The following is a 23,942-nucleotide window of genomic DNA, read 5'->3' as shown; positions in this document are numbered from 1 at the left end:
CTGAATATGATCCAGTTTGTTAATGATTCTCTTACAGAATTGGGTACCATATCAAGATGTGATCTGGCTGGCTTGGAGTAAAACAGTTTTCTCTGAGATAGACTGAATGTTTCTGTTACTCTAGACTCACAATGTTGTTATAAGGAAAGCACTCAGTGGATTGTAAAGCCCTGGAGAAACATAAACTATTATTGTTACTACTACTACTACTACTACTACTACTACTACTACTACTACTACTACTACTACTACTACTACTACTGCTACTATCATCACCACCACCACTACCACTTCTACTACTACTACTACTACAAACAATATAAAATTAGTTTTCTTGGTTGTCATACATACTCCTATTAAGCTTATCATCAACATTCTCCCCCTATGCCCTGGATCTTTTTCATATGAACTAATGCTAAACTAAGTCAGATCTCTGCCCTGTGTCTCTGCATTTGTATTTGCCAATTTTAATAATAGATATATGTCTATTCAATTTTATCATACAAGTCCACTTTTCCAATCTAGTGAGAATTTTCTCAATCCTAATTCTGCAAACCAAGGTGTTAACTATTCTCCCTTGTAAGTCTGATAAACATCCCATCTGTGTCTTCATCTGAATTATTGATAACTATGTACATAACAAGGCAAAGGGAGAGAACCCTGAATTGCCCCACTATCAATAAACAGTCAAATCGGTAACCATTTATTAAGTGCTTATAAAGTTCCTGGCACTGTGTTAAGCAATGGAAGTGTATCTCCTGGATATATAAATTCATACTCTTTGAATATGGTTTTTCACCCAAAGCCACATTAATCTAACTAGGATATTCTTCAGCCTTATCTCTTGCCATCTTGTCTACATTACTGGCATCTGAGACTTTTATCCCCAAAGCCTTCATTGCCACATTGTTCTTCCTTCCTTTGTAATATGGCTCAGGAGTAGTTCAACACAGTAGAGTGGGAAGGATCTTAGATTTAGAGTCAGAAGACCTGGGTTTGAGTTATGGCTCGGCCACTTACTACCTGTCTGATATTTAGCAAGTCTATGCCTCAGAACTGAGTGTGCGCCTATGCCTTAGTTTCTTCTTCTGTAAAATGAGGTTGGATTCAATGACCTTCTGATCCCTTCCAGCTCTGATCTCTATACATAGCAGATATGTGTGGGGTGCCATGTGGTTCTAGGTGCTAGTCAAATCCACATAGAGACACGTGGCATTAAAAAGAAATTCTATTGAATTGATTCATAACATTTATTTACATTATATTTTAAGGTTTTGCAAAGTGCTTTCTTTACAACAAATCCATGAGGTGCGCAGTATAAGCACAATGTTATTCTCATGGAAAAATGAAGTTTTTGAGGGTTAGGGAGGTTGCATGAATAGAATTTGCCTATGACCATGCAGTCAGTTAAGTATCTGAGGCTGGATTAGAACTCGGGCTTCATTTATTTATTTGTTTTTGGTCTGACAAAGTCTGGGGGTGTGGGAGGGAGCCATCTCCTCTGAACTTGTCCCCTTTCTGTCCTGAAAGGCTCCTCTCTACATGGGCAACTCCATCCTCCCTGCTTTTATGGAGCTGAGGAGGAGGCAAGAGGAAAGACAGTGTACTCTGCAGTGGGGAAACATTAAGCAGCTGGGATTGATTGACCCAGGAGAGAAACTGGGAGGTGAAACTGAGGTTAGTGTTTTCTTCCGGGAGGGCGAAAGGGGAACTGTGCAGCTGGAGGCTAACAGGAAACACATGTGGAGGGGGGAGGCTTCTGAGGTACGGGTAGGCGGGGGAGGTGGGAGGTAGGGGGTGGAAGGAGGCACCACTTTCCCAGAAGAAGGATTCACAGCCAGGGCAGGACCTAGAGATCCCTGCAGAGAGGAGCCTTTATGACTCTGCCCTTTCTGGGAATATCCTTGGGCTCTGATGGGAGAAAACAAACCGTCTGTCAATCACCCCTAAGGGCCCTTGGCCTCTCTGTCAACTATGACAGGGGGCAGTGGTAGAAAGGAGCCAAACACAATGGAAACACAAGGGGATCTGGAATCAGAAGACCCCGCAGGGTCTGAGAACAGGCTCTTCCGCCTATGGCGTGACCTTGGAGAGGTCACTCCACAGCTCAGAGCCTCAATTTCCTTATATGTAAAATGGACACAGTGAAGCTTGTACCATCTTCCTCAAGGGGTTTCTGTAAGAAAAGTGCTTTGTAACCCTTAAAACTACCTTTTTCATTTGTGTTCATATTGTTTATTTACTATGCAGCCACAGTATGCCCACCCTGGTGCTGAGAACGGGGGAAAATAAACAGAGGAAATATGATCGTTGAAAAGCGTACAGTCTAGTTGGGAAGGAGGATGAAACAATCAGAGAATAAAGGAAGCTAAGCACGGTGTAAGAGGGGGTGAGGCATAGCCCAGGGTGGGTTCTCATCCTAACTATGACTGTGGGACCTTGAGCATGATACTTCTTGCTAACCCCTCAGGGCCTCAGTTTCCTCATCTGTAAAATGAAAGGGCTGGCCTGAATGACCAGTAAAGTTCCCTCCAGCTCTCATGTCCAGCCTACAGCAAATACATTGTCAATTGCTCAGTGGTGTGGTATATATGGATTTCAAGATGAAAGAATAGACGTGAGCACTGAGCAACAGGGTCAGGGAAGTCTTCCTACAGAGGGAAGCTGCCATCTGCAAACTCAGCCTTTAAATGTTTCAATAACTGTATCCCAATATAGGGCAGTGAGGTGGCCGAGTGGGTAGGGCACTGAGTCTGGAGTCAGGAAGACTCCAGTTCAAATCTGACCTCAGACAATTACTATCTGTATGACTAGTCACTTCACCCTGTTTGCCTCAATTTCCTCATCTGTAAAATGAACTGGAGAAGGAAATAGCAAACTGCTCCAGTATCTTTGCCAAGAAAACCCCCAATAGTGTTATAAAGACTCAGTACGACAGAAATGACTGAACAACAAATTCCAATATAACTGGGTTCCTTTGTAGTCCTGTGTATTTTATTTTATGCATTTAAAAACATTATTCTGAGAAAGAGTTCATGGTCTTCACGGGATGGCCAAAGGAGTCCATTTAACACAAAAAAGGTTAAAACTTTTGCCTTACAAGGTTAGTGGAATCCACAGAGGGGGAGAGGAGGACAGAGAGCATTTTGGGTGGGGGAACAGCACAAGGAAAACAAGAAATAACTGTGGTGTATGAATGCAGAATGCCAAGGAGACCCTATTGGCTGGCTCATTCTAGGGAAGGTCACAGGAACTGGAGCTGGAGAGGATCTTAACAGGTCACCAAACCCAACACCCTCATTTTACTGTTGAGCAAAGTGAGGATCAGAGGTGTGAATGGCTTGCTGTGGTCATATGGGGAGGAAGTAGCAGAACTGGGATTCAACTCCAGGTCTTGTGATTCCCAAACCACCCCTCTTCATCCATATACCACCCTGCTTCCCTCTCCCTGAGACAGTTTATTTGTATTTTGTTTCTTCTGTCTCCTGATGGTCAACTGTGAAAAAAAATCACATGCTTCTACATAACCCGAATCTCTATTGGCAAGAAAAACTCTGCTGGGCTTTTATCAAGCTTCCTGTCCTGGTATCCAAAGGAAGTCAGGCATACTCTATGGTACCTGAAACCACCCCACTCTGAAAAAAAATAGGGATGGAACAGGTGTCATGTCTCAGGCCCACCTCTTGAAAGTGCTGTGGTCAGAAGCAGCAGCAGCAGCCATGGACAGGTGCATTCACACCCCTCCATCACCTGGGAGAGAGAGCAAGATTTTGGCCCTGGCTCAACTTTTTGAATTCCATTTCATTGGGGAGAAATTTAGAAAACAAGTCAGAGAGATGTGGCGGGGGGATATTGTAATGTGTCTCACATATTGGGCAGACAATTCATGTGGGCTGCTATAGAATGTAAGGTATTGGAGGTGGATGCTGTGTATTTTGTCTTTATATCATTAGTGCCCGGCCCTGTGCCGAAAATAAATAAATGAAAATAAAAAAAAAAATAAAATCAATGTTTGCCAAATGGAATGGAATGATGTAGGCAATAGGGAGTTATTGCGTGTTTGTAATTTTTGTGAGAAGAGACTTGGAGAGGAAGGGGAATAAGTATATCATGCCAACTACATGCCAGGCATTGTGTTTTTACAAGTATCATTTCATTTGCTTCTCACAACAACCCTAGGAGGGAGGTGCTAGCATTGTTTCCATTTTACAGATGAGGAAACTGAGGCAAGCAGAGGTTAAGTGACTTGCCTAAGGTCACATAGCTAGTAAGTACCTGAGACCAGATTTGAACTCAGGTCTTTCTGACTCCAAGCCCAGCACTGTGCCACCAGCTGCCTCCTTTAACCCCTCAAGGAATATAGTGGTAGTGTTTTCTAAGGGGCTCTGGACAGTGTCATGGATGCCAGAAAAGAGTAACCCTAGGATCAATGTACATGCACACTCATTCATTCAGTAAGAATTAATTACTATTATTATGTAGGCCATAACAAACAGTGAATTTGAAACTTTTGGAGAATCATAGGAAAACTTATATGAACTGATGCAGAATGAAGTGAGCAGAATTTGGAAAACAATACTCAAAATGGCTACCACAATGGAAACATAAAGAACAACAACAACAAAAAATTGAAGTGGAAACTGTGTTTATAAGGACTAGGAAGCTTGACCCTGGAAAACTGTAGAAGAAATGCCCCTCTTTCCCTTCTTTTCAGAGGCGGGAGAATATGGGTGTGGAATGATTGACTATGATGGCAGATTTAGTTGGTATGTTGGTTGGTTTTGTTCATTGATTTTTCCCCCTCTTTTTCTTTAACATTCTTTGTTATAAGGCATAGCTTACTGGATAAGAGAGGTGGGAGGGATATATTCAGAAGCAAAAGTGATGTAAAAACAAAAGAAATGAGTCACAATTAATCAACCAAAGAATTTATTATGTACCTATTATGTTCCAGATATTGTTCTAGGCTCTGGAAATTCACAGACAAAAACAAAATGGCCTTTGCCTTCCATAAACTTTCATTAGAATTCTTCTTAGTAACTTTACCAGTCAGGATACCATGAAGGGAAAAGTCCCCTTCTACTTCCCTGAAGTCATTTAGTTTGACCTCATAGCCCATGTAGGGATCTCTACTACACCATGCCTGACAGGTGGTCATTCAGCATTTCCTTAAATACCTCCTGTAGCAGGGAACTCACCACTTTGCAAGTTAGTCCATTTGGATTTTGGGAAGCAACTTTGCAATTCTTATCCATGCTTTTCCATAAATACTCCACAGAGGTTGACCTATTGTATTGGAGGTCTTCTACTGGTCCTTTTAATAATTCAAGAACATCAGTGTAACACGAAGTTGGACAAGATGTTGAGAAAACTCCTGCTACCTGGTCTGTCTATTTTTTTCCAGGGACAGGGCCCTTCATTTATGTCTTCTAAGCCCTTTATTGTGGGCTATCTACTTAAATGCATTAACCTCTCCATTGCCCTACAGTTCATCTGCAACTTTTATTCTTTTGAGATCACTGTGTTCCATGACTTTCAGTCACAAAGCATCACCAGGAGAATTTTGGTCTTAAAAAGATGTTTTTGTGGCAAGGAACAGCTTGCTAAGCTGCAATTATCTTCCTGGTGGTCTGTTTGCTTATTCTGATCTGAGCGCTGCAAGCCAGGATGATGAAGTGTTCTAGGAAATGATGTTTCTTATTGCCCTTGGGTGAACAATCAAATTAGATCCAACAACCAGCCAACTAATTCCTTCAATCATTTTCCCATGGAGAACCTGTGAGCTGCCTCCCTTTAGCTGTAATTTATTGGTTCTCCTGGTTTCATTTATGGTGAGAATGTCAATACAGGTGATAATGGACTGACCAATAATGCTCTCACTTTGCAGTGAGGCAGGCTCCACATTGCCTGGGAAAGGAGGGGGACCATGTGGTATAGGAGAAAGAATGTTAGATTTAGAATGAGGAGATCTGGATTCAAATTCCAACTTTGTCATTTCTTAGCTGTACTATCTTGGGTAAGCCTAGAGGACAGATTTGGATGCAGAAGGCCTGGCTTCACATCTTGTTTTGCTCTTTGTGTGACCCTAGGCATGTCACTTCACATATATGGACCTCAGTGAGGGAACTGGACTAGATGACCTTGGAGGTCTTTTCTCTTTCTAAGTCTGTGGTCTCTCTCAACTTCAATTCCCTAATCAGCAAAAGAGTTGGTCAAGATGGTCTCTAGGGTTCCTGTGCTCCTTTACTGTTAAAGATTTTATATCTCAATAAATACCAAAGTACCTTCTGTTCCCACCACTCAACTGAAATTGAGTATTACCCTGCAATATCTTTATCTAAGTCTTCCTTCCTATTGCCAAGGCCACCAACCTAGTTTAGGGTTTAATCATATCTTCCTTGGACTATTAAAATATATTTTATTGATATCTTTGGCTTTTCTATTATCTAAATTTCCTCCTGAATCCCTCTTTTCCTCTCCATCAGAGAGCCATCCCTTATGACAAAGTATTTTTATAAAAGAAAACAAAGAAAAAAACTAAAAAGAGAAGAAAATCAGCAAAACTGATTATTAAAAAAAATTATATACATTATATACAGTATTCCTCACCCATGATCTCCACCACCCCCACATCAGTGGATAGGAATGTGGGGGGAATGTCTTCTCAGAGTTCTTCTTTGGGCCAAATCTGTTTTTTTAGAATGCTCTTTCCACAGATGTAGTAATTTTATACATATTTTTTTGTTTCTGCTTACTTCCCTTTGCATCAATTCGTGTTGTCTTTCCATATTTCTCTATATTTATTGTGTTTCTTCCAATGTAAGAATTATGTTGTAATTACAGAGTGATATTCCATTATATTCATGTACCATAACTTGTTTAGCCATTTCCCAGTCAATGGGCATTTACTTTATTTCCAGTTCTTTGATATCATAAAATGCAGTATTATAAATATTTTTGCATGTATGGAGCTTTTCTTTTTGGCAAGGACCTCCTGGGGAATCTCTGGGTCAAAAAGTATAGAAATTTTAGTCACTTTATTTGAATGATGAAAATCACTTTTTCGAAATGGCAGCACTAATTCAGGGCTCTGCCCAGAATGCACAAGTGTGCCTCTCTCTCCACAGTCCTTCCCAACATTGACCACTCTGGTCTTCTGTCTTTGTTATTTCAACAGGTGTAATGGGGTTGTTTTGATTTTCATTTTTCTCATTATTAGTGATTTGGATCATTATTTTCTGTGATCATTAATAATTTTCACTTCTTTAGAGAACTATTCATATCTTTTAACCACCTGTGTACTGGCAAATTTGCCCAGACTATTCAAATAGTTTAGTCTCTTTATCTCCAGTCTTTTCCCTGACTTCAATCAAACTGTCCTTCCCACATCTGGCAAGTAATACACTTCAATTATCTGTGATTTAATCATAAGAGCATAGATTTCTAGCTGGAAAGAAATCTCAGGGGCAGTGCCAAGATGGCAGAGTAACAGCATGCTCTTTCTAGAGCACTGCCCCCAAGTCCAGTCAAATATCTGTAAAAAATGGCTCTAAACAAATTCTGGAGCTGCAGAAACCACAGAATGATGGAGTGAAGCAAATCTCCAGTCCAAGACAGCCTGGAAGGTCACCAGGAAGTGTCTATCCTGTCACACAGGAGGCAGGGTACTATCTAGCAGGGCCATTTGGGCACAGAGGGGACCTGAACAGGCCTTGGGGAGACTGAATCTTTCGCCCCTGTGGCATTTTCCAGACTCCAGGACCCCAAAATGCTGAGGAAAAATTGGAAGGTCAGTGGGAAAAGCCTGTGGTGGTCCAGTGTGGGAGAGTGGAGTGGTCCAGTCAGAGCCCAACGGCGGCAGAGGGTGAAGAGGGCAGAGAAACCCGAGGAAGCCACAGCAGTAGCAGGGTCAGAGACATCTACTGTTTCTAGAGCTCTAAGCCTACAGATTGTGGGGGAATTGAATGGCTGACGGTACACTCCCCACTGCCACAGTAAGCAGAGAACTACCTTGACAAAAAACTCAAAAGTCAAGTAAATGGCAGGTGAAATGAGCAAAAACTGGAAAAAGAATCAGACTATAGAATCTTACTTTAGTGACAAGGAGGACCAAAGCATGCAAACAGAAGAAAAAAAAGTCAAAGCTCCTTCGTCAAGAGCCTTCAAGAAAAATATGAATTGGTCTCAGGCCATGGAGGGCTCAAAAAGGACTTTGAAAATCTAGTAAGAAGAAGTAGAGCAAAAATTGGGAAGAGAAATGAGAGGGATGCAAGAAAATCATGAAAATGAATCAACTGTTTGCTAAAGGAGACCCAAAAAATGCTGAAGAAAATAACACTTTAAAAAATAGACTAACCCAAATGACAAGAGATCCACAAAGCCAACGAGGAGAAGAATGCCCTAAAAAGCAGAACTGGCCAGATGGAAAAGGAGGTCCAAAAACCCACTGAAGAAAATAATTCCTTAAAGATTAGAATGGAGCAGATGGAAGCTAATGTCTTTATGAGAAACCAAGAAATTACAAAACAAAATGAAAAGAATGAAAAAATAGAAGACAGTGTGAAATATCTCATTGGTAAAACAACTAACCTGGAAAATAGATCCAAGAGATACAATTCAAAAATTATGAGACTACATGAAAGCCATGATCAAAAAAGGAGCCTAGACATCATCTTTCATGAAATTATCAAGGAAAACTGCCCTAATATCCCAGAACCAGAGGGTAGAATAAATATTGAAAGAATCCACCCATCACCTCCTGAAAGAGATCTGAAAATAAATACTCCTAGGAATATTGTAGCCAAATTCCAGAGTTCCCAGGTCAGAGAGAAAATATTGCAAGCAGTCAGAAAGAAACAATTAGAGTATTGTGGAAATACAATCAGGATGACAAAAGATCTAGCATCTTCTACATTAAGGGATCAAAGGGCTTGGAATATGATATTCCAGAAGTCACAGGAGCTAAGATTAAAACCAAGAATCACCTACCCAGCAAAACTGAGTATAACACTTCAGGGGGAAAAATGGTCATTCAATGAAATAGAGGACTTTCAAGCATTCTTGATGAAAAGACCAGAGCTGAATGAAAAATGTGACTTTCAAACAGGTAAACAGGAAAGAGAAATCCTAAGAGACTTACTAAAGTTGAACTGTTTACACTCCTACATGGAAAGATACTATTTGTAACTCTTGAGACTTTTCTCAGTACTTGGGTAGTTGGAGGGATTATATACCTATAGACAGAGGGCACAGGGTGAGTTGAATAGGAAGGGATGATATCTAAAAAAATAAAATTAAGGGGTAAGAGAGGAATATATTGGGAGGAGAAAGGGAGAAATGGAATGGGGCAAATTATCTCTCATAAAAGAAGCAAGAAAAGGCTTTTTCAATAGAGAAGAAAAGGGGAGAGGTGAGAGGGAAAAAGTGAAGCCTACTCTCGTATCACATTTGGCTTAAGGAGGGAATAACATGCACACTCAGTTTGGTATAAAAATCTATCTTACACTACAGGAAAGTAAAGGAGAAGGGGATAAATGGGGTGGAGGGAAGATAGAAGGGAGGGCAAATGAGAGGAAGGAGTAATTAGAAGTAAACACTTTTGGGGAGGGACAAAGCCAAAAGAGAGAATAGAATAAATGGGGGGCAGGATAGGATGCAGGGAAGTATAGTTAATCTCTTACACCATGACTTTTATGGAAGTCTTTTGCATAACTACACATGTATAACCTATATTGAATTGCTTACCTTCTCAGTGGGGATGAGTGGGGAGGGAGGAAGGGAGAAAAGTTGGAACTCAAAGTTTTAGGAATGAATGTTGAGAATTGTTTTTGCATACAACTGAGAAATAATAAATACAGGTAATGGGGTATAGAAATCTATCTTGCCCTACAAGAAAATAGAGGAGATAGGGACAATGGAAGGGAGGGTTGTGATAGAAGGGAGGGCAGATTGAGGGAAAGGGTAATCAGAATGCATGGTGTCTTGGGGTAGGGGAAGGGAGAAAATCTGGTCAGTAAAATCTTGTGGAAACCAAAAATTAATTAATTAATTAATTAAAAACTGAGGGAGAAAAAAGAAATCTCAGAGGCTATCTAGTCCAATAACTCCCATTTGACAGATGAGGTGATTGAGACTTGTCCAGGGTCACCCAGCTTATATCAGAGGCAGGATTTGAACCCAGGTTTTCCTGGCTGCAAGTCTAGCAGTTTAGCTGCTACACTATGTAGCCTCTTGGCAATATGGATAATTCTTCTTCCATGACCCCTCTACACCATAGGAAATTATCTTCATGAATTGCTATGTGTGAAAAGTTCACCAAGTGGAAGCCATCTCTCTAATGACAAGATGCTCAACACGTAGCTAGACTGGTCTAGACAAGACACACAGAGACTGATCTGTGTTGCCCTTCTAATCTGTCTAAAATGCCAATGTTTATCATGTCATTTCTGCTCAAGGATTACTACAGATTACAAGCTTTTAAAACCCTGTGTTCATGGAGGACACTGTCTTCAGAGCATGAAGAAGTGGGTCACCAATTAAGACCTATCCCAAGATTTTCCTGGCAGTTTGAGAACCTCGGTGCCTCAAGCTGGGATAAGCTTACCAATTAGCAAAAGGTTTTGTTTGATCCTCTATGAGCATGTGTGCATGCATGCATACCTGTGTGTGTGCATGTGTGTGTGTGTGTGTGTGTGTGTGTGTGTGTGTGTGTGTGTGTGTGTAGGGGAGTGGAGAGCGAAGGTTGATAAACCATCCCAAGAGCAGCTTGGGACCTCAGCATGAGGGGCCTGAAACCAGAGGAGAATCACAGAACATCATAAATGAATGGGACTCTAGTCCAAGCACTTCATTTTATAGATGAGAAGACTAAGGTCCTTTTTGGCAAAAAATGACTTGCAGAAGGTCATACTGTGAGTAGAAAGACTTTTCTCAACAAGAGAGGGACTCTGTAGATTTTTAGAAGCCATAGTCTTATCATTGGTTTCCTTCTCCCTCTAAAGAATGGGGAATGGGGTAGAATGGATTGTAGATGGACTTGAGGATAAGGAAAGAAGGAAGTTGAGAGAAATGACTATTTCTCCCTCATGTTAATAATCAATTATTGAATTAGGACCAGGATTTTTTCCCAGAAACTTGTAGTTTCTGGAAAGTCTCTGAAAGACATTTCTGATAATAAGATTGCATTAACTTTTTCTCAATCTTGGTCAGACGCACCCAACCTTACAAGGAATTTCATCTAAGGTGGGGATGCCCATTTTGCTTTACATGGGATGGGTGGGGACAAATTCTTTGATTATATTGCCCAAGGCTGGGTAGTTGAAAAGTATATGATATTATCAAAATGACATCCTCCAGCCCATCATTAGAACAGATTCACCTCATTGTAATATTCATTCTCTCACTAATCGTTAACCATTAGGAGTTGATTGCCACCCTCAGGAACACCCACTTTTCCAAGGACATAAACTATGAGCCCATCACCATGACAGGTCATTGTCATTCAGAGTGTCACTAACCCTTTTATTAATAAAATACTAACATTATTAGTAAAATAATTAATTACCCAGAAATTATGTCTCAAACTTTTTAAATGTCACAAAGTCCCAACCACCAGCAACTTAAAGGAAAAAACAAGAGTCTGTGAAGCTTATGGGGGATGTGCTTAGGTCCCTGATTCTACTAAACTATTCAAATTCTACACTATTTTTGGTTCTCGGTTTCAGCGAGTATCTAACCTCCTTCCTGGACTGGGAGTGTAATAGTCTACCTTTACCTTAAACCTCCCTACCCTCAATACACACACACACACACACACACACACACACACACACACACACACACACACTCACACTCACCAGAGATAGCCTAGGGCTAGATGGCAGGAGGAGACAGGATGCAAACTCAAGTCCCTATTATCTCTGTTTTTCAGATCACCCCATCCTCTTGCCCAGCCTGTCCAAACTCAGTCATTGAGACTTGTACCTAGAACAGTCTGGGATCTGTATCTCTGATACTGTCATATTCTACCCTAAGAGGAACTGGCAACACAATGTGGCCCAATGGGTCAAAGAGTTGGCTTAGGTTTCAATCATATCATGCTTGTGTAATGCTGGGCAAATCATAGATCCTCTCAGTGCCTCAGGCAACTCTCTCAAGACCACAAGATACAGAGTGAATGTCAATCTACGCGGGAGGGGGCAGGGAAGGAAGGGGGTAGAAGGCATTCCCTCATCTATGTGTCAATAAAGTCATCAATCCAATAAATAAAGATCACCACCTACAGGCTTTAATTCATAGTGTACCTCAATAGCTCACATTTAGAGGCTCATATTTAGAGTTCACAATTATGTATTTAGGGTCCCTAGTACTATATTTAGAGGTTATAGAGCATACTCCTTGTGAGAGAGGCAGTGCAAGTATGATGTTCATTGTCTACATGAACAACCAGAATTTCAGAAACATTAAATAAAATGCTTGTGGTTGTAGGACCGGTGATTTAACTGGAGGCTCTTGATTCTGTCTCATGTTCTTCCCACAGTGCCTCGCCTAGTTCATATGAGATGCCCCTTATATACATGGAGCAGCTTAAATTCCAGTCCCCAGATTCATATCATACCTCAAATTCAGGTACCATTTTGAATGCACATAGCTTCTTAATTTGGCACCTTCCACTCCAATTCATGCAATAGCTTAAACATCGTCTCTTGGGATTTTGTAGGAGTTTGACCTTTGTTATCTGTTTCCATGTTCATTGGGCCCTGATGGGTCAGTAGCATGGGGATTCTCTAGGGAATAACTGAACCCCAGGGAAAGCAAGAAGCTTGCCCCAAGTTCCCCAATAAGTCAAGAAGTTAACAGCCCTTACTTTTTCCCTCATTTTGTCCCCTCTTACCTGCTTGTGAGGATACACATTAATGTGGCACTTGATACATTCTTGTCCCATGTTGGCCCAAGAATTCCCACTCATCCATTTTCTCTTGCATTTGGGGCACTTGTATTCTCCAAAGCAGCGCTTCTTGCCCTGGTACGGGGTCAGACCCTCACCTTTGGGGCGAGCCTAGAGGAATATGAAAGAAACAAGAGAAAGAATGGAATCCATCTGGCCACGTTGACATTGCTGTTTCCACCATAGTCCCTAGTACCTCCCCTTCCAGCTATCAGCTCCCCTTTCTCCAGCTTTCCCCCAGTACTTCTGAAAAAGAGGATTAGATTTCCTCTCACTGGAGCTCTTCAAGCAAGGGCCAAAGACCATCTGTTGGGGATATTGTAGTAGGAATTCATGTTGAAGTCCAAATTCACCTAATAGACTTCCTAAATTCCCATCTTTCAGATTTGATGTTTTTGTTGCCTCCGTACTCATTTCTGATTGTAATTGTGATCAGAGGTTTTCTGGGGACAGTAACTGGCCACATATTGGGCCTTTGGGAAGATTAAGAGCCAGCGTAGTACAATATGTAACCTGGACCCATACACATGGTGGTTTCTGACATTTGATTTGTCAGGCTACTTTGTTGGTCAGTCAATGCGCCAGACATCATGCTAAGGTAATTTAAGTTAAAAAAAAAAATACCAGTCACATAATTACAAGATAGTGAGACCTCACTTAAATCCACGTACAAAGGACCAGAGGGTTTTAATTGATCTCAAGCTCCTCAGTATGATGTGGCAACACTAAAAGATAATTTTATCTTATGCCAAAGTAACAGACGTATAGTGAATAGGCAATGGTGGGAAACCATGTCAGACATCAGTCCTAGTTAGATTACATCTAGGGTCTAGTTCTGGGTACCACCATATTTTAACTAAGACATTGACTGGCTGGAAAGTGTCCAGGATGGAGGAACCATATGGAAAGCATATCACAGAGAAGGACTGAATGAAGAGAGATATTTAGCCTAGACAAAAATGAGGGGAAGAGAATAGCTGTCTTCAAAAACCAGAAAGGTTGCTGAATCAAGGAGGCCTTATAGTTCTGGGAGAAATCACCAGACTGACTACTGAGTGAGTGGAAGGTAAAGGGAAGCTGATTTCAAATAAGGACAAACACTGACAATTTGAGGCATCCAAGAACAGAATAGGTAAAGTAATGAGTTCCCCATCACTGGGGGTGCTCACACAAAGAATGGATGGCCATCAAGTTAAGGTTATTGTAGAGGGATGACTGCATTAGGTGGGCAGATGGACTAGATGACCTCTGAGATCTTTCAGTTTGGAGGATCTATGGCAGTGTTGTTCAGTGGGGAAAAATAAAATGCTGAAAATGCAGTCACAGCCTCTCAGTTCTGCCTCTTTCTGCTGGAATGACTTTGGGTAAGTCACTAAACTAACTCCTCTGGGATGGGGAGATATGATTCTGTGGCTAAAGATTCAGATGCTCTGAAGAAGCATTTGGACAGCAAAGGTCTCGCCTGTTTGCATCATTCCCTACAGTTTAGCTTTGTGTAGAGCTACTTAACTGAGACTTTGATCTAGCAGCAGGAAGACCAAAACACAGTCTTACTGTTTGTTTTTCTGATTTTTTGCATCCTCCGGTAGCACACATCACTCTGTATTACACATAAAGCTACCCTACGTGTGTGTATATACATATACATACATATACAAACACATTCAAACACTTATATAATGTATACACTACACATATAGACATCGCAATATACATACATATATACATTTGCATAACACAATATACATATACACACGTACATATATTTACACTTATAGACATGCAAACATATACACACATAGATATAACACATACACTCACATATACATATACTCACATCAACACATACGTAGACAAGTTTTTCAGGTTATCCTGGTGATATTAATTCCTTCTTTCTCTCTCCACATCCAGTAACTGGATGTCCAGTCCCTCTCTGTCTCTCATCCCAGTGTACTGGGTGATATTACTTAAGTCAGATCTCTAGGGGCAAGGCTTCCTCTCCACAAAATTGTGAAATAAACTAAGTTTCCCAGAGGTGGCTTGACACTGATGTCATGGAAGAACTGTAGCCTGGGAGTCAGGAAATCCTGGTCTCAACCCTGACTCTGCCAGTAACTGACCCCTGCAATGCTGGGCAATTCCTTTCATCTCTCCAGGACTGAATATCCTCAGCTATAAACTAAGGGGGACTCTGGATTCTGTGCCACTCCCCGTTGAACTCCAGTCAGGCAGGTCTCCTCAATGAATTGATCATGCATACCAGGGTCATTCCTGCTTTGGATCATGCTCTGTCCCCACCAAATGAGACTAGATGATCTCCAAGCCCTCTCAGCTCTGATGCTGTTTTCAACATTCTTCCACCTCCCCTTCTTAGAAGCTTTTTTTCCTTTCAGGAGCTCTGTCCAGAACCCCCTATTTTCAGGACACAGCACGGTCACTCTTCCAACCCTCCCTCCTTCTCCACACGTGTGGCATTTCAGAAAGGCTATGGCTATCCAAAAGGAATGATCATGGACAACTAATTCATACCAAGATGAGGATGGTGGAAAGGTCTTAAGATAATGCCACTTAAGGATCATTTGGAGGAAAGGTGATGTTTACCTTGGAGAAGAGAAGTCTTAAAGGGGACATGATAGCTGAATCCAAGTCTTTGAAAGGTCGTCATATGAAAGAGGGATTAGCTTTATTCTGCTTGACCCCTGAGAAAAGAACTTGAAACAATGGGTAGAAGTTGCAGAGAAGCAGATTTAGGTTCAGTCTAAGGAAAAACATCCTATTCAGAAGTGAAATGGGATCCTGGGGAGGTAATGGGCTCTCTCTCACCTTGGGCACTGGTAGAGGGGACCCTTACCCCAGTGTAAGATCAGGAGCTTCCCAGGGCCTTCTCCCTCTGAAAGTCTGTGAGTTTTAACGCATTCCTTGTCTTGGGTATTAGCTATTGTTTTTAAAGAGGAGTCTGGAGAAAGCAACGCTTGACCCAAGCAAGTCACTTCTAGTGCTGGTATTTTAGGCAGTGCATGATAATCACATAGGAGAGAGATTGTGAGACAGAAAGGCCTTTGCCAGAGTTCTTCACATATATCACATGAGCTGCTGCCCCCTCACTGACCATGCAAGGTCAGCTGCAACCCCATTCACTGTTTGGGCTAAGAGAGCCTGCAGAAAAGGCCGAAAAGCCAAGGCCAAACTTAGCAGGGGTCAAGGAACAGGAGTCTGCTTTTGACCTCCATTAAAGGAAGCAAATGGCAAAAGTCCTCTCCTTCTAGGTCTTGCAAAAGTTTGAGAGTGTGAAGGGTGGAGGAAGGGTGGTATGGACTCTGGGTACTTATTTATCAATTATTTTACTGTCTAGAGAAAGGAAAGAGAGAAGGAGAAAGGGGGAAAGTGAAAAGAAGAGGGGAAACAGAAACAGAAGGACAGAAAGGAGGAAAGAGCCAAAGAAAAGAAACACATACAGCAGGGAAAAGAAAACAAAAAGGAGAGAGATAAAGAGGTTAAGGAGAGACAGACAGACATAGAGTGCTTTTATACAGTAAGATTAGAAAATCATCTTTTTTCTGGGTTGATACTGATTAAGAAAACCTTGAGTCAGGCAGCCTGAGGACACCTGGTTGCTCCCAGGAGAAGTGATCACCATTATCCTCCAGCCACCTGGCCCCACTAGGCTGTGGAGTCTAGTGAGGAGGGCCAATAGTTACTACTGTTTAGCATGATTCTCTAGGATACAGACTGAATGGGGAGCTCCCTGAAAAGGAATGGAGTGTCTCTGTAAAATCTAGATCAGACTATAAAGGAGATGCCATATTAGGTGGACTCCAGTGGTTCAGGATTAAATACCAGGCACTATGAGATCTCAGGCCAGGAGAGAGCCCCAGGAAATTAACTACATGAGGTTATATTTATAAATCTTGGGAGTTGTCTGATTATACACTCTGTCCTTCCTATACACCACAAGAACAGCTGGCCATTAAGCTTCTAAATAAAGCCAGCCCTATCCCCCTACAGTGTGTGCTGAGGGGAAAAGGCTGCTAGGCTAAAGTTAAGTGTAGTAGGGCAGGAGGTAAGCCTCTGCTGTGGCTTCTCTCATCTGCAGCAAATGGCAACGGTCCTTTCCTCCCAGGGGCTACTGCTGCAAAATTAAGTTTCAGGACTTGAGGGTAGCGAGGGGGCATGTGAACACAAGACTCTGAGCATTTAATTCTCATAGATTAAATACTCTGGAGAACAGAAACAGAGAAAAAGAAATTACCTGCACTGAACAGATAATTTTGCTAGCAGTCACCCTATCTACATAAAATTGGTTGTTACTATTTTCCTGTATAAGTAAACCCTTCCAAGAGTGGGAGAATAGGGGATAGAAGGGGTAAAAAGAGAGAAGGAGCTGGAAAGAGAAAGCTGATGCTGGATTGTGAAGCATCAGAAAGTAGAAGGTTTGGAGGCACAGGACCAGGAACCTAGATACAGCAGGATGTTGGGTTTGAGACCAGACAGGACTTTGAGAGTGACAAATGGGAGACATTCATGACAGATTCAGCTTTTGGGATGGATCAAGTCAATATCTGTGTCTCCTGTGAAAGCTGGTAGTTCCAAGGCATGACAAAGTTTTCAGAATTGAGCTGAGATCAGAGACCTGTCTCTTCTACTAACTTGCTTTGTGATGCTGACAAGTCATTACCACACTCTGGGCCTTTGTTTCCTTTCCTACAACATTTTGAAGGTCCCTTTTAATTCTAAGAATTGTTAGCTCTCTGGGCAAGGGAAAAGTTCTTCAGCACGGGCTTCACAGCCCCATACCGGCTTCAAAGAAAAGTCATCTGTATGTTTCCCTTCTCTTTACTGGCTTCAGCTTTCATTGCCCTCTTTTGGCAACACTAGCCTTGGCGTCCCTCCCTTGCTCAAATACCTTTAATGGCTCCCCATTTCCTACAGGTTTAAATCACAGATTCCTCAGCTGAGTGTTCAGCCCTTCTACAATCTTGCCCCAACACGCTTTTTTCCCCCAGTTTATTTATTTTTAGTTTTCAACATTCACTTCCATAAGTTTTAAATTTTCTCCCCCTTCCTCCTGACTCCCTCCCTAAGACGGCATGCAATCTGATATGGGATCTACACATACATTCCTATCAAACACATTTTCACATCAGTCAAGCCCAACACATGTTTAGGGTCTCATTTCTCACTAACCCCATACATGAACTCCTTGCTTCTCATGACATTTCTTGTTCATTCCCCCACCTGGAAAGACATTTCTCCTCTTCTCTGTGTCTCCCAAACCTACTTAACTTTAAAGGCTGTGTTTCAGTTCTGCTTTCTCCATTGTGTTTCCTGACCACCCAGTCCAAGATCTCTTAAAGAATTCACTGTCTGTACCCTCAAGTTTGGGCAGCTAGATGGCACAGTGGATAGAGCCCAGAACCTGGAGTGAAAAAGACCTGAGTTCTAATCTGACCTCAGATACTTATTAGCTGTGTGACCCTGGGCAAGTCACTCAACTCTGTTTGCTTCAGTTTCCTCATTTGTAAAATGAACTAGAGAAGGAAATTGAAAACTGATCCAGTATCTTTGCCAAGAAAACCCCAAATGGGGTCATGAAGAGCTGGACATGACTGAAAACACTCCCAAGTTAAATATTTAAATTGTATCCTGTACTGTATTATTTTGGAATTATTTCATGAGTATATTGCCTATCCGACTAGACTCTAAGGGATCATGCATTTTATTTTTCTTGTCTCATAGGTCAAAGGAAAGATATAAGACTTCAGGGATTTCAGGTTTAACTTCCTTACATTTCAGAGAAATTAAGTGGTTTGCCCAACGTCAGAGTTATGAAAGAGCAGAGGTGGGGTTTTAATTCAGGTCCTTTGACTTCAAATCCAGTGATATTGCTATGACAGCAGGTAGTTCTAAACATACAGCATGTGTCAATATCTATTGACTGTCACTGTCTCAATGGACAACAAATAACTGCTTTTAGACATAATGGTATCATTTCAAATCAGCTTTTGGTGGACAGTCAGACACCTAACTTAGAAGGAAAGGCAAAAACTAATGAGAAAAAAAATAAAAATGAGAAAGCAATGTGTGAAGTCACTTTTGTCCTTTACTCATTCTTAGGTGCAAGAATATAGCTGTTATAAAGACATGGACTTAATCACTATTACCTAGAAAACTTTAACCAGTGCAAAGCAGTTCCCATAACAAGGGAGACAAAAGAATCCAGAAATTGCTTTGGATGATAGACACAATATCCTTGACATTGGTGAGTTATGACAGTTAATCTAAGTACAAACTCACTCAAGAAATATTATAAAGAGGGAGAATGGAAAACTATGAGAAGTATTGTCCTCCCAAACAAGGAGAAGCCATTGATGAGACAAAAAGTGAGCAGAAGCACTTGGTATGATATTCAGTACAGCTTGATCATTCCAAGAGCATTTGTAGATGAGTTGAGAATCGAACAATGAAGAAATACAAAATGGAACAGATTTGCTGACATTTTCAAAGTGATCTATTCTAATTTGCCATGTTAGTAAATTATGTGCTTTATGAGGAAGTGGTAATGGTGATTAAGAAGACGAAGTCAGGAAAACTGGTTAAACCTGACTAAATATGTACATGAGAAATCCCTACTGGAGATGACACAATTTTCAAGACTCAGAGATCAGTTTTTAATATATCTTAAGCAGGGAAGAGTTCAGGAGAATGGAAAAAATCATGGATGTATTATTAACCTCTCTAAAAAAAATATTAAGAAGACATAGGCAACTACCAATCTGCTTATCTAATTTATTATCACTATAATAAATCAAGGAACACATTGAAGGAATCTTCAATGAAAACATGGGAATAAAAGTAGACTTTTGCAGCTGATACTCTCAAAGAGATAATATCTTTACAGTTACCCGTGTGATGGAGAAGCTTAGGGAATAGAAAAAGTCCACTGTGTTTATTGTTCATTGATTTTTAAAAAAAAAAAAGCATTTGACCCTGTGGGTCATTGCAGCCTCTTTTCTTTAGAGTGTCTCCTGTGTATACATTAATATTAGGAGAAACTCTATATGACAGATGTGATTACAGAGATAACTTTTCTTCCAGCAATGTGCTATGTAATGACATCAATCAATCAACCAAGAATTTATCAGGTTTCTACTATGTGTCAAGCATTGTGCTAGAATTACAAAGATAAAAATGAAATAGTCCTTGTTCTCAAGGAGTTACATTATGTCACAGGAAATTAAGTATATGGAAAATAAATAAGAAGTAAATAATCATTAGAGCCCCCAAAGTAGAATGAGCTGCCTCAGCAGGTAGCTGGGAGGCGCTCTCTCCTGGGAGGTCTCCAAGTAAGTAGCTGGTAGACAGTTTGATGGATATATTGGCATGGATGGATATTACGGTAGGGATACCTTTCAGGTACTGTTTGGGGGCTTTACAATTCTTAATTCTGATATGTGGTAATTTTGGGGTGGGATGAAGGAATAGGGAGGGGGTACCTCCAATAGCTGTAGGGATGAAGAAAGGTTTATATAGGAATTTGTGCTTGAGCTGAGCTTTGAAGGAAGCTAGGAATTCAAGGAGGAAGTGAATGGGGTACGTATTCCAGCTAGTACTAAGGTAGAGTAATAAGAGCTAGAATAAAGATAAATTAATAAATATATGAATAGTTTTGTTTTTTTAAGATAGAATATCACAAGTGAAGGATAGTTAGCAAATAACCCTGCAAAGGTAGAGGGGAGTCAGATTGTGAAGGATTTTAAATGACCAACAAAAGGATGTTTGCATTTGATCTTATAGGCAATAGAGAGACATTCCTACTAGGTGAAATATAAACTAATTTGAATGGTGAAAGTATATTACAGTATAAAATAGGTGAATTTAAAGTGTTTACTAGCGTCATGGTGGATATTTTGCACAACATCCAACAAAGGAAGAGTTCCCAATCAGTGATGAATTTCTTCAAAAACTATTTGCAGATGACAATGCACTCACTGCATCTAGTCTGGAAAGACTATAAAATCTCACCAGTGAAATCAACCCACAGCAGCACAGAAAGATGGGTCTAAATGGCCATACTGTGGTAAGAAAGAAAAAAGTGAATGAAAATTTATGTTGCCCAGAAAATGGTCCAAAGTTGAACAGCCTGTTGAGTAGGCCCATCAACAGGGATATCTTGGTTAGGCACTGCAGGTGGACAATGGACTGGCTCCAGAACTGAGCAATGGGAAGATGAGTTTTGGATGGGTCAAAAATAGAAAACTATACTGTTGTTGTCAGCGTCATTTAAATGATCCCAGATCCTCAAAGCCCATCCTTTTATTACCAATATTTTCCAAGTGGTGCTGGCTGACTGGCAATCTGGGATCAAGATCAATGACAAATTGAAATGATAAGTAATTCAATTCTGTTGATTATCTCCAATTTACCCTATCTTTATCCTGTTTGTAGTTGTCTTCAGTTGTTATCCCCCTTAGGCTGTGAGTTCTTTGAGAGCAGGGACTTTCACCTTTCTTTGTATCCCCAAGCATTCAGCACAGTGTCTGGTACCCAAGGGGAATTTAATAAATACATATTGACTGACTCAAAGAACGACAGAAAGATGCAGGGGGGTAATGCACATGGTCTGAAGAATATTATAAAAAGTTATTCGTGTGCACAAGTTACATGAAAGTCATTGTTAAAAATATCCATGACAGGCAAATGAAATGGGTTGGTCATGCAGTGAGAGTGGCAGACAATGAATGGATGGGCTGAGGGGTATCCTGGCACCCAGAGACATCAAAAGAGCAAGAAGGCTTAGAGCTGGTTGGATAGAACCCATGTGGAAGGGCTTTGGAAAGGCATGGAGAGGATGAAAATGTTCCAGTGGGAATTCCTTTCATGCATGGGTTGGACCAGATGGCAGGTGAGGTCTCTTTCAAATCTCAAACTGAATGATTCTGCTGAGGGGGATTAAAATTGGGAAGAGTAGCTGTATTGATCATTTATATATCATTGTATCAAAGTAAGATCACTAGGAGTTTCCTGCATGATCTGAGGTCTGTCATTAAGATTCTATGAGTAAGTTTCTCTACTTGTAAAGTAAGTGAGGAGGTCATAAGAAATAATCTCTAGAGCTGATTCTGGTTCTAAGATTCTAGGATCTGATAATGTAGATGGGGCCTGGAGTTTGAGGGATAACTGTTTTTACCCCCTACCTAATCTTAGCATGGCTAAAGGCAATATTCCATGACAGAAGGAGCACAAGGCTGGAATCTAAGTATCTGGGTTTGATTCTCAGCTCTGTTATTGATTGATTGTGTTCGTCCTTTGTTGCTGAAGAAGACCATGCCATCACAGAAATAATGACATGACTTGCACTTGACTTTGTTTTGAGTGAGGGAGGGCTGTGCAGGTCACCAGCCTCACTTCTCCTCCAGAGCCATCTGAATCCAGTGACCAGATATTCATCAGGATGACTAGAGATGACCCAGGATGAGGCAATTGAGGTTAAGTGATTTGCCCAAGGTCACATAGCTAGTGAGTGTCAAATGTCTGAGGTGAGATTTGAACTCAGGTCCTCCTGACACCTGCACTGGTGCTCTATCCACTGCACCACCTAACTGCCCCCTATTGATTGATTACATGTATCTTGGTTACATGTGTATGAGCATTACATACATCTTGGTTAAGGGCAGCTAGGTGGTGCAGCGGATAGAGTGCCAGGCCTGGAGTCAGGAAGACTCCTCTTCCTGAGCTCAAATCCAGCCTCAGACACTTACTAGCTGTGTGACCCTGGGCAAGTCTTAATCCTGTTTGCCTCAGTTCCATATCTATAAAATGAGATGGAGAAGGAAATGGCAAACCACTCCAGTATTTTTCAAGAAAACCCCAAAAGAGATCATGAAGAGTCAGACACAATTGAAAAACAAAAAAATCTTGGTTAAATTTCAACCTCTTTGTTCCTCAGCTTGTTTATCTGTAAAATGAGGGGTTTGAACTAGGTGACTTCTAAATTCCTTTCCATCTCTAAATCTTGTGATCCCAAAGGGAGATGAGATCTTAGCAACTTAACTTTGCTGAAGTGATGGAATGACAGAAATCCAACCAGGGCATGGGTGTAGGATGAAGCAGTGATATGGCACTGTGGATGGAGTGCTGGCCCTGGAGTCAAGGAGACTTGGGTTCAAATTTGGCATCAGACACTTGTGAGATACTGGGCAAGTCATTTACCTTGTCTGCCTTGATTTCCTCATCTGTAAAATGGGGATAATAATTCCTACAAGGATTGCTGTGAAAATAAAATGACATAATATGTGCCCAGGCACAGAACTTGAATTCTGTCAGCAGCTCTAATCTATATACCAGTGCTATCCAGCTCAAATAGGAATGGGAGTCACTAAGTTATACATAAAGATCCCCAGAGGCCACATATTGACTTAGAAAACCACACATATTTCTTTTCTCTTAAATTGATACATCAACATATTAAAATCAGATAAGAACTAACTAGATTTTAATCTGCTTTGGGCCAGATTTGGGAGTGTTGAGGGCATGTGTTCAACAGCTCTGTACTACACTATGTTTGCCTCTCTAAGCACTGGGGATAAAATAACAAAAAATAAAGCAAGGTCCTTCTCTTAAGGAGTTCACAAATGGCAAAGTGAATCAAATAGAATCAAAAGAACAATGTATACATTGGTTCTAACTATACCAATAAAAATAATAGTAACAAAATTCAGAAAATATACAGAAAATTGGGAGGAAAAAAATAGAAGAAAGTCAATATTCCTATATTTGTTTTAACATAAATATTCTTGTCAAACTTCCAACAGAAATATTAAATTTTATTTTTGATCTTTGTTTTTATTTACAGGTTTCAGTGTTTGTTTTTGTTGGAGTTAAGTTTATAATAAAGTGGGGGATTTTTTAATTTAAAAAGTAAAGAATCTGAATCAAATGGTGTGAAACTACAATGACTAAGGCTAGCCCTATAAGAAGGGATATGAAAATGAGCCTC

The 23,942-nt window shown here is 40.8% G+C and overlaps 1 protein-coding gene across 2 annotated transcripts in view; it reads right to left on the bottom strand.

Moving 5' to 3' along the window:
* Positions 1-23,942, bottom strand: part of ZCCHC24 (zinc finger CCHC-type containing 24) — a 142,152-nt gene that overhangs the window by 18,881 nt on the left and 99,329 nt on the right. For both annotated transcript variants that reach the window (XM_072628037.1, XM_072628036.1), the window contains exon 3: positions 12,893-13,057. In XM_072628037.1, coding sequence (XP_072484138.1) covers positions 12,893-13,057 — 165 coding nt within the window. The remainder of the gene's footprint in view (positions 1-12,892; positions 13,058-23,942) is intronic.

The sequence above is a fragment of the Notamacropus eugenii genome, chromosome 1 (genome assembly GCF_028372415.1).
Source record: "Notamacropus eugenii isolate mMacEug1 chromosome 1, mMacEug1.pri_v2, whole genome shotgun sequence".
Lineage (NCBI taxonomy): Eukaryota > Metazoa > Chordata > Mammalia > Diprotodontia > Macropodidae > Notamacropus > Notamacropus eugenii.
The sequence above is the reverse complement of the archived record's forward strand: the minus strand, read 5'-3'. Positions and strand labels throughout refer to the sequence as shown.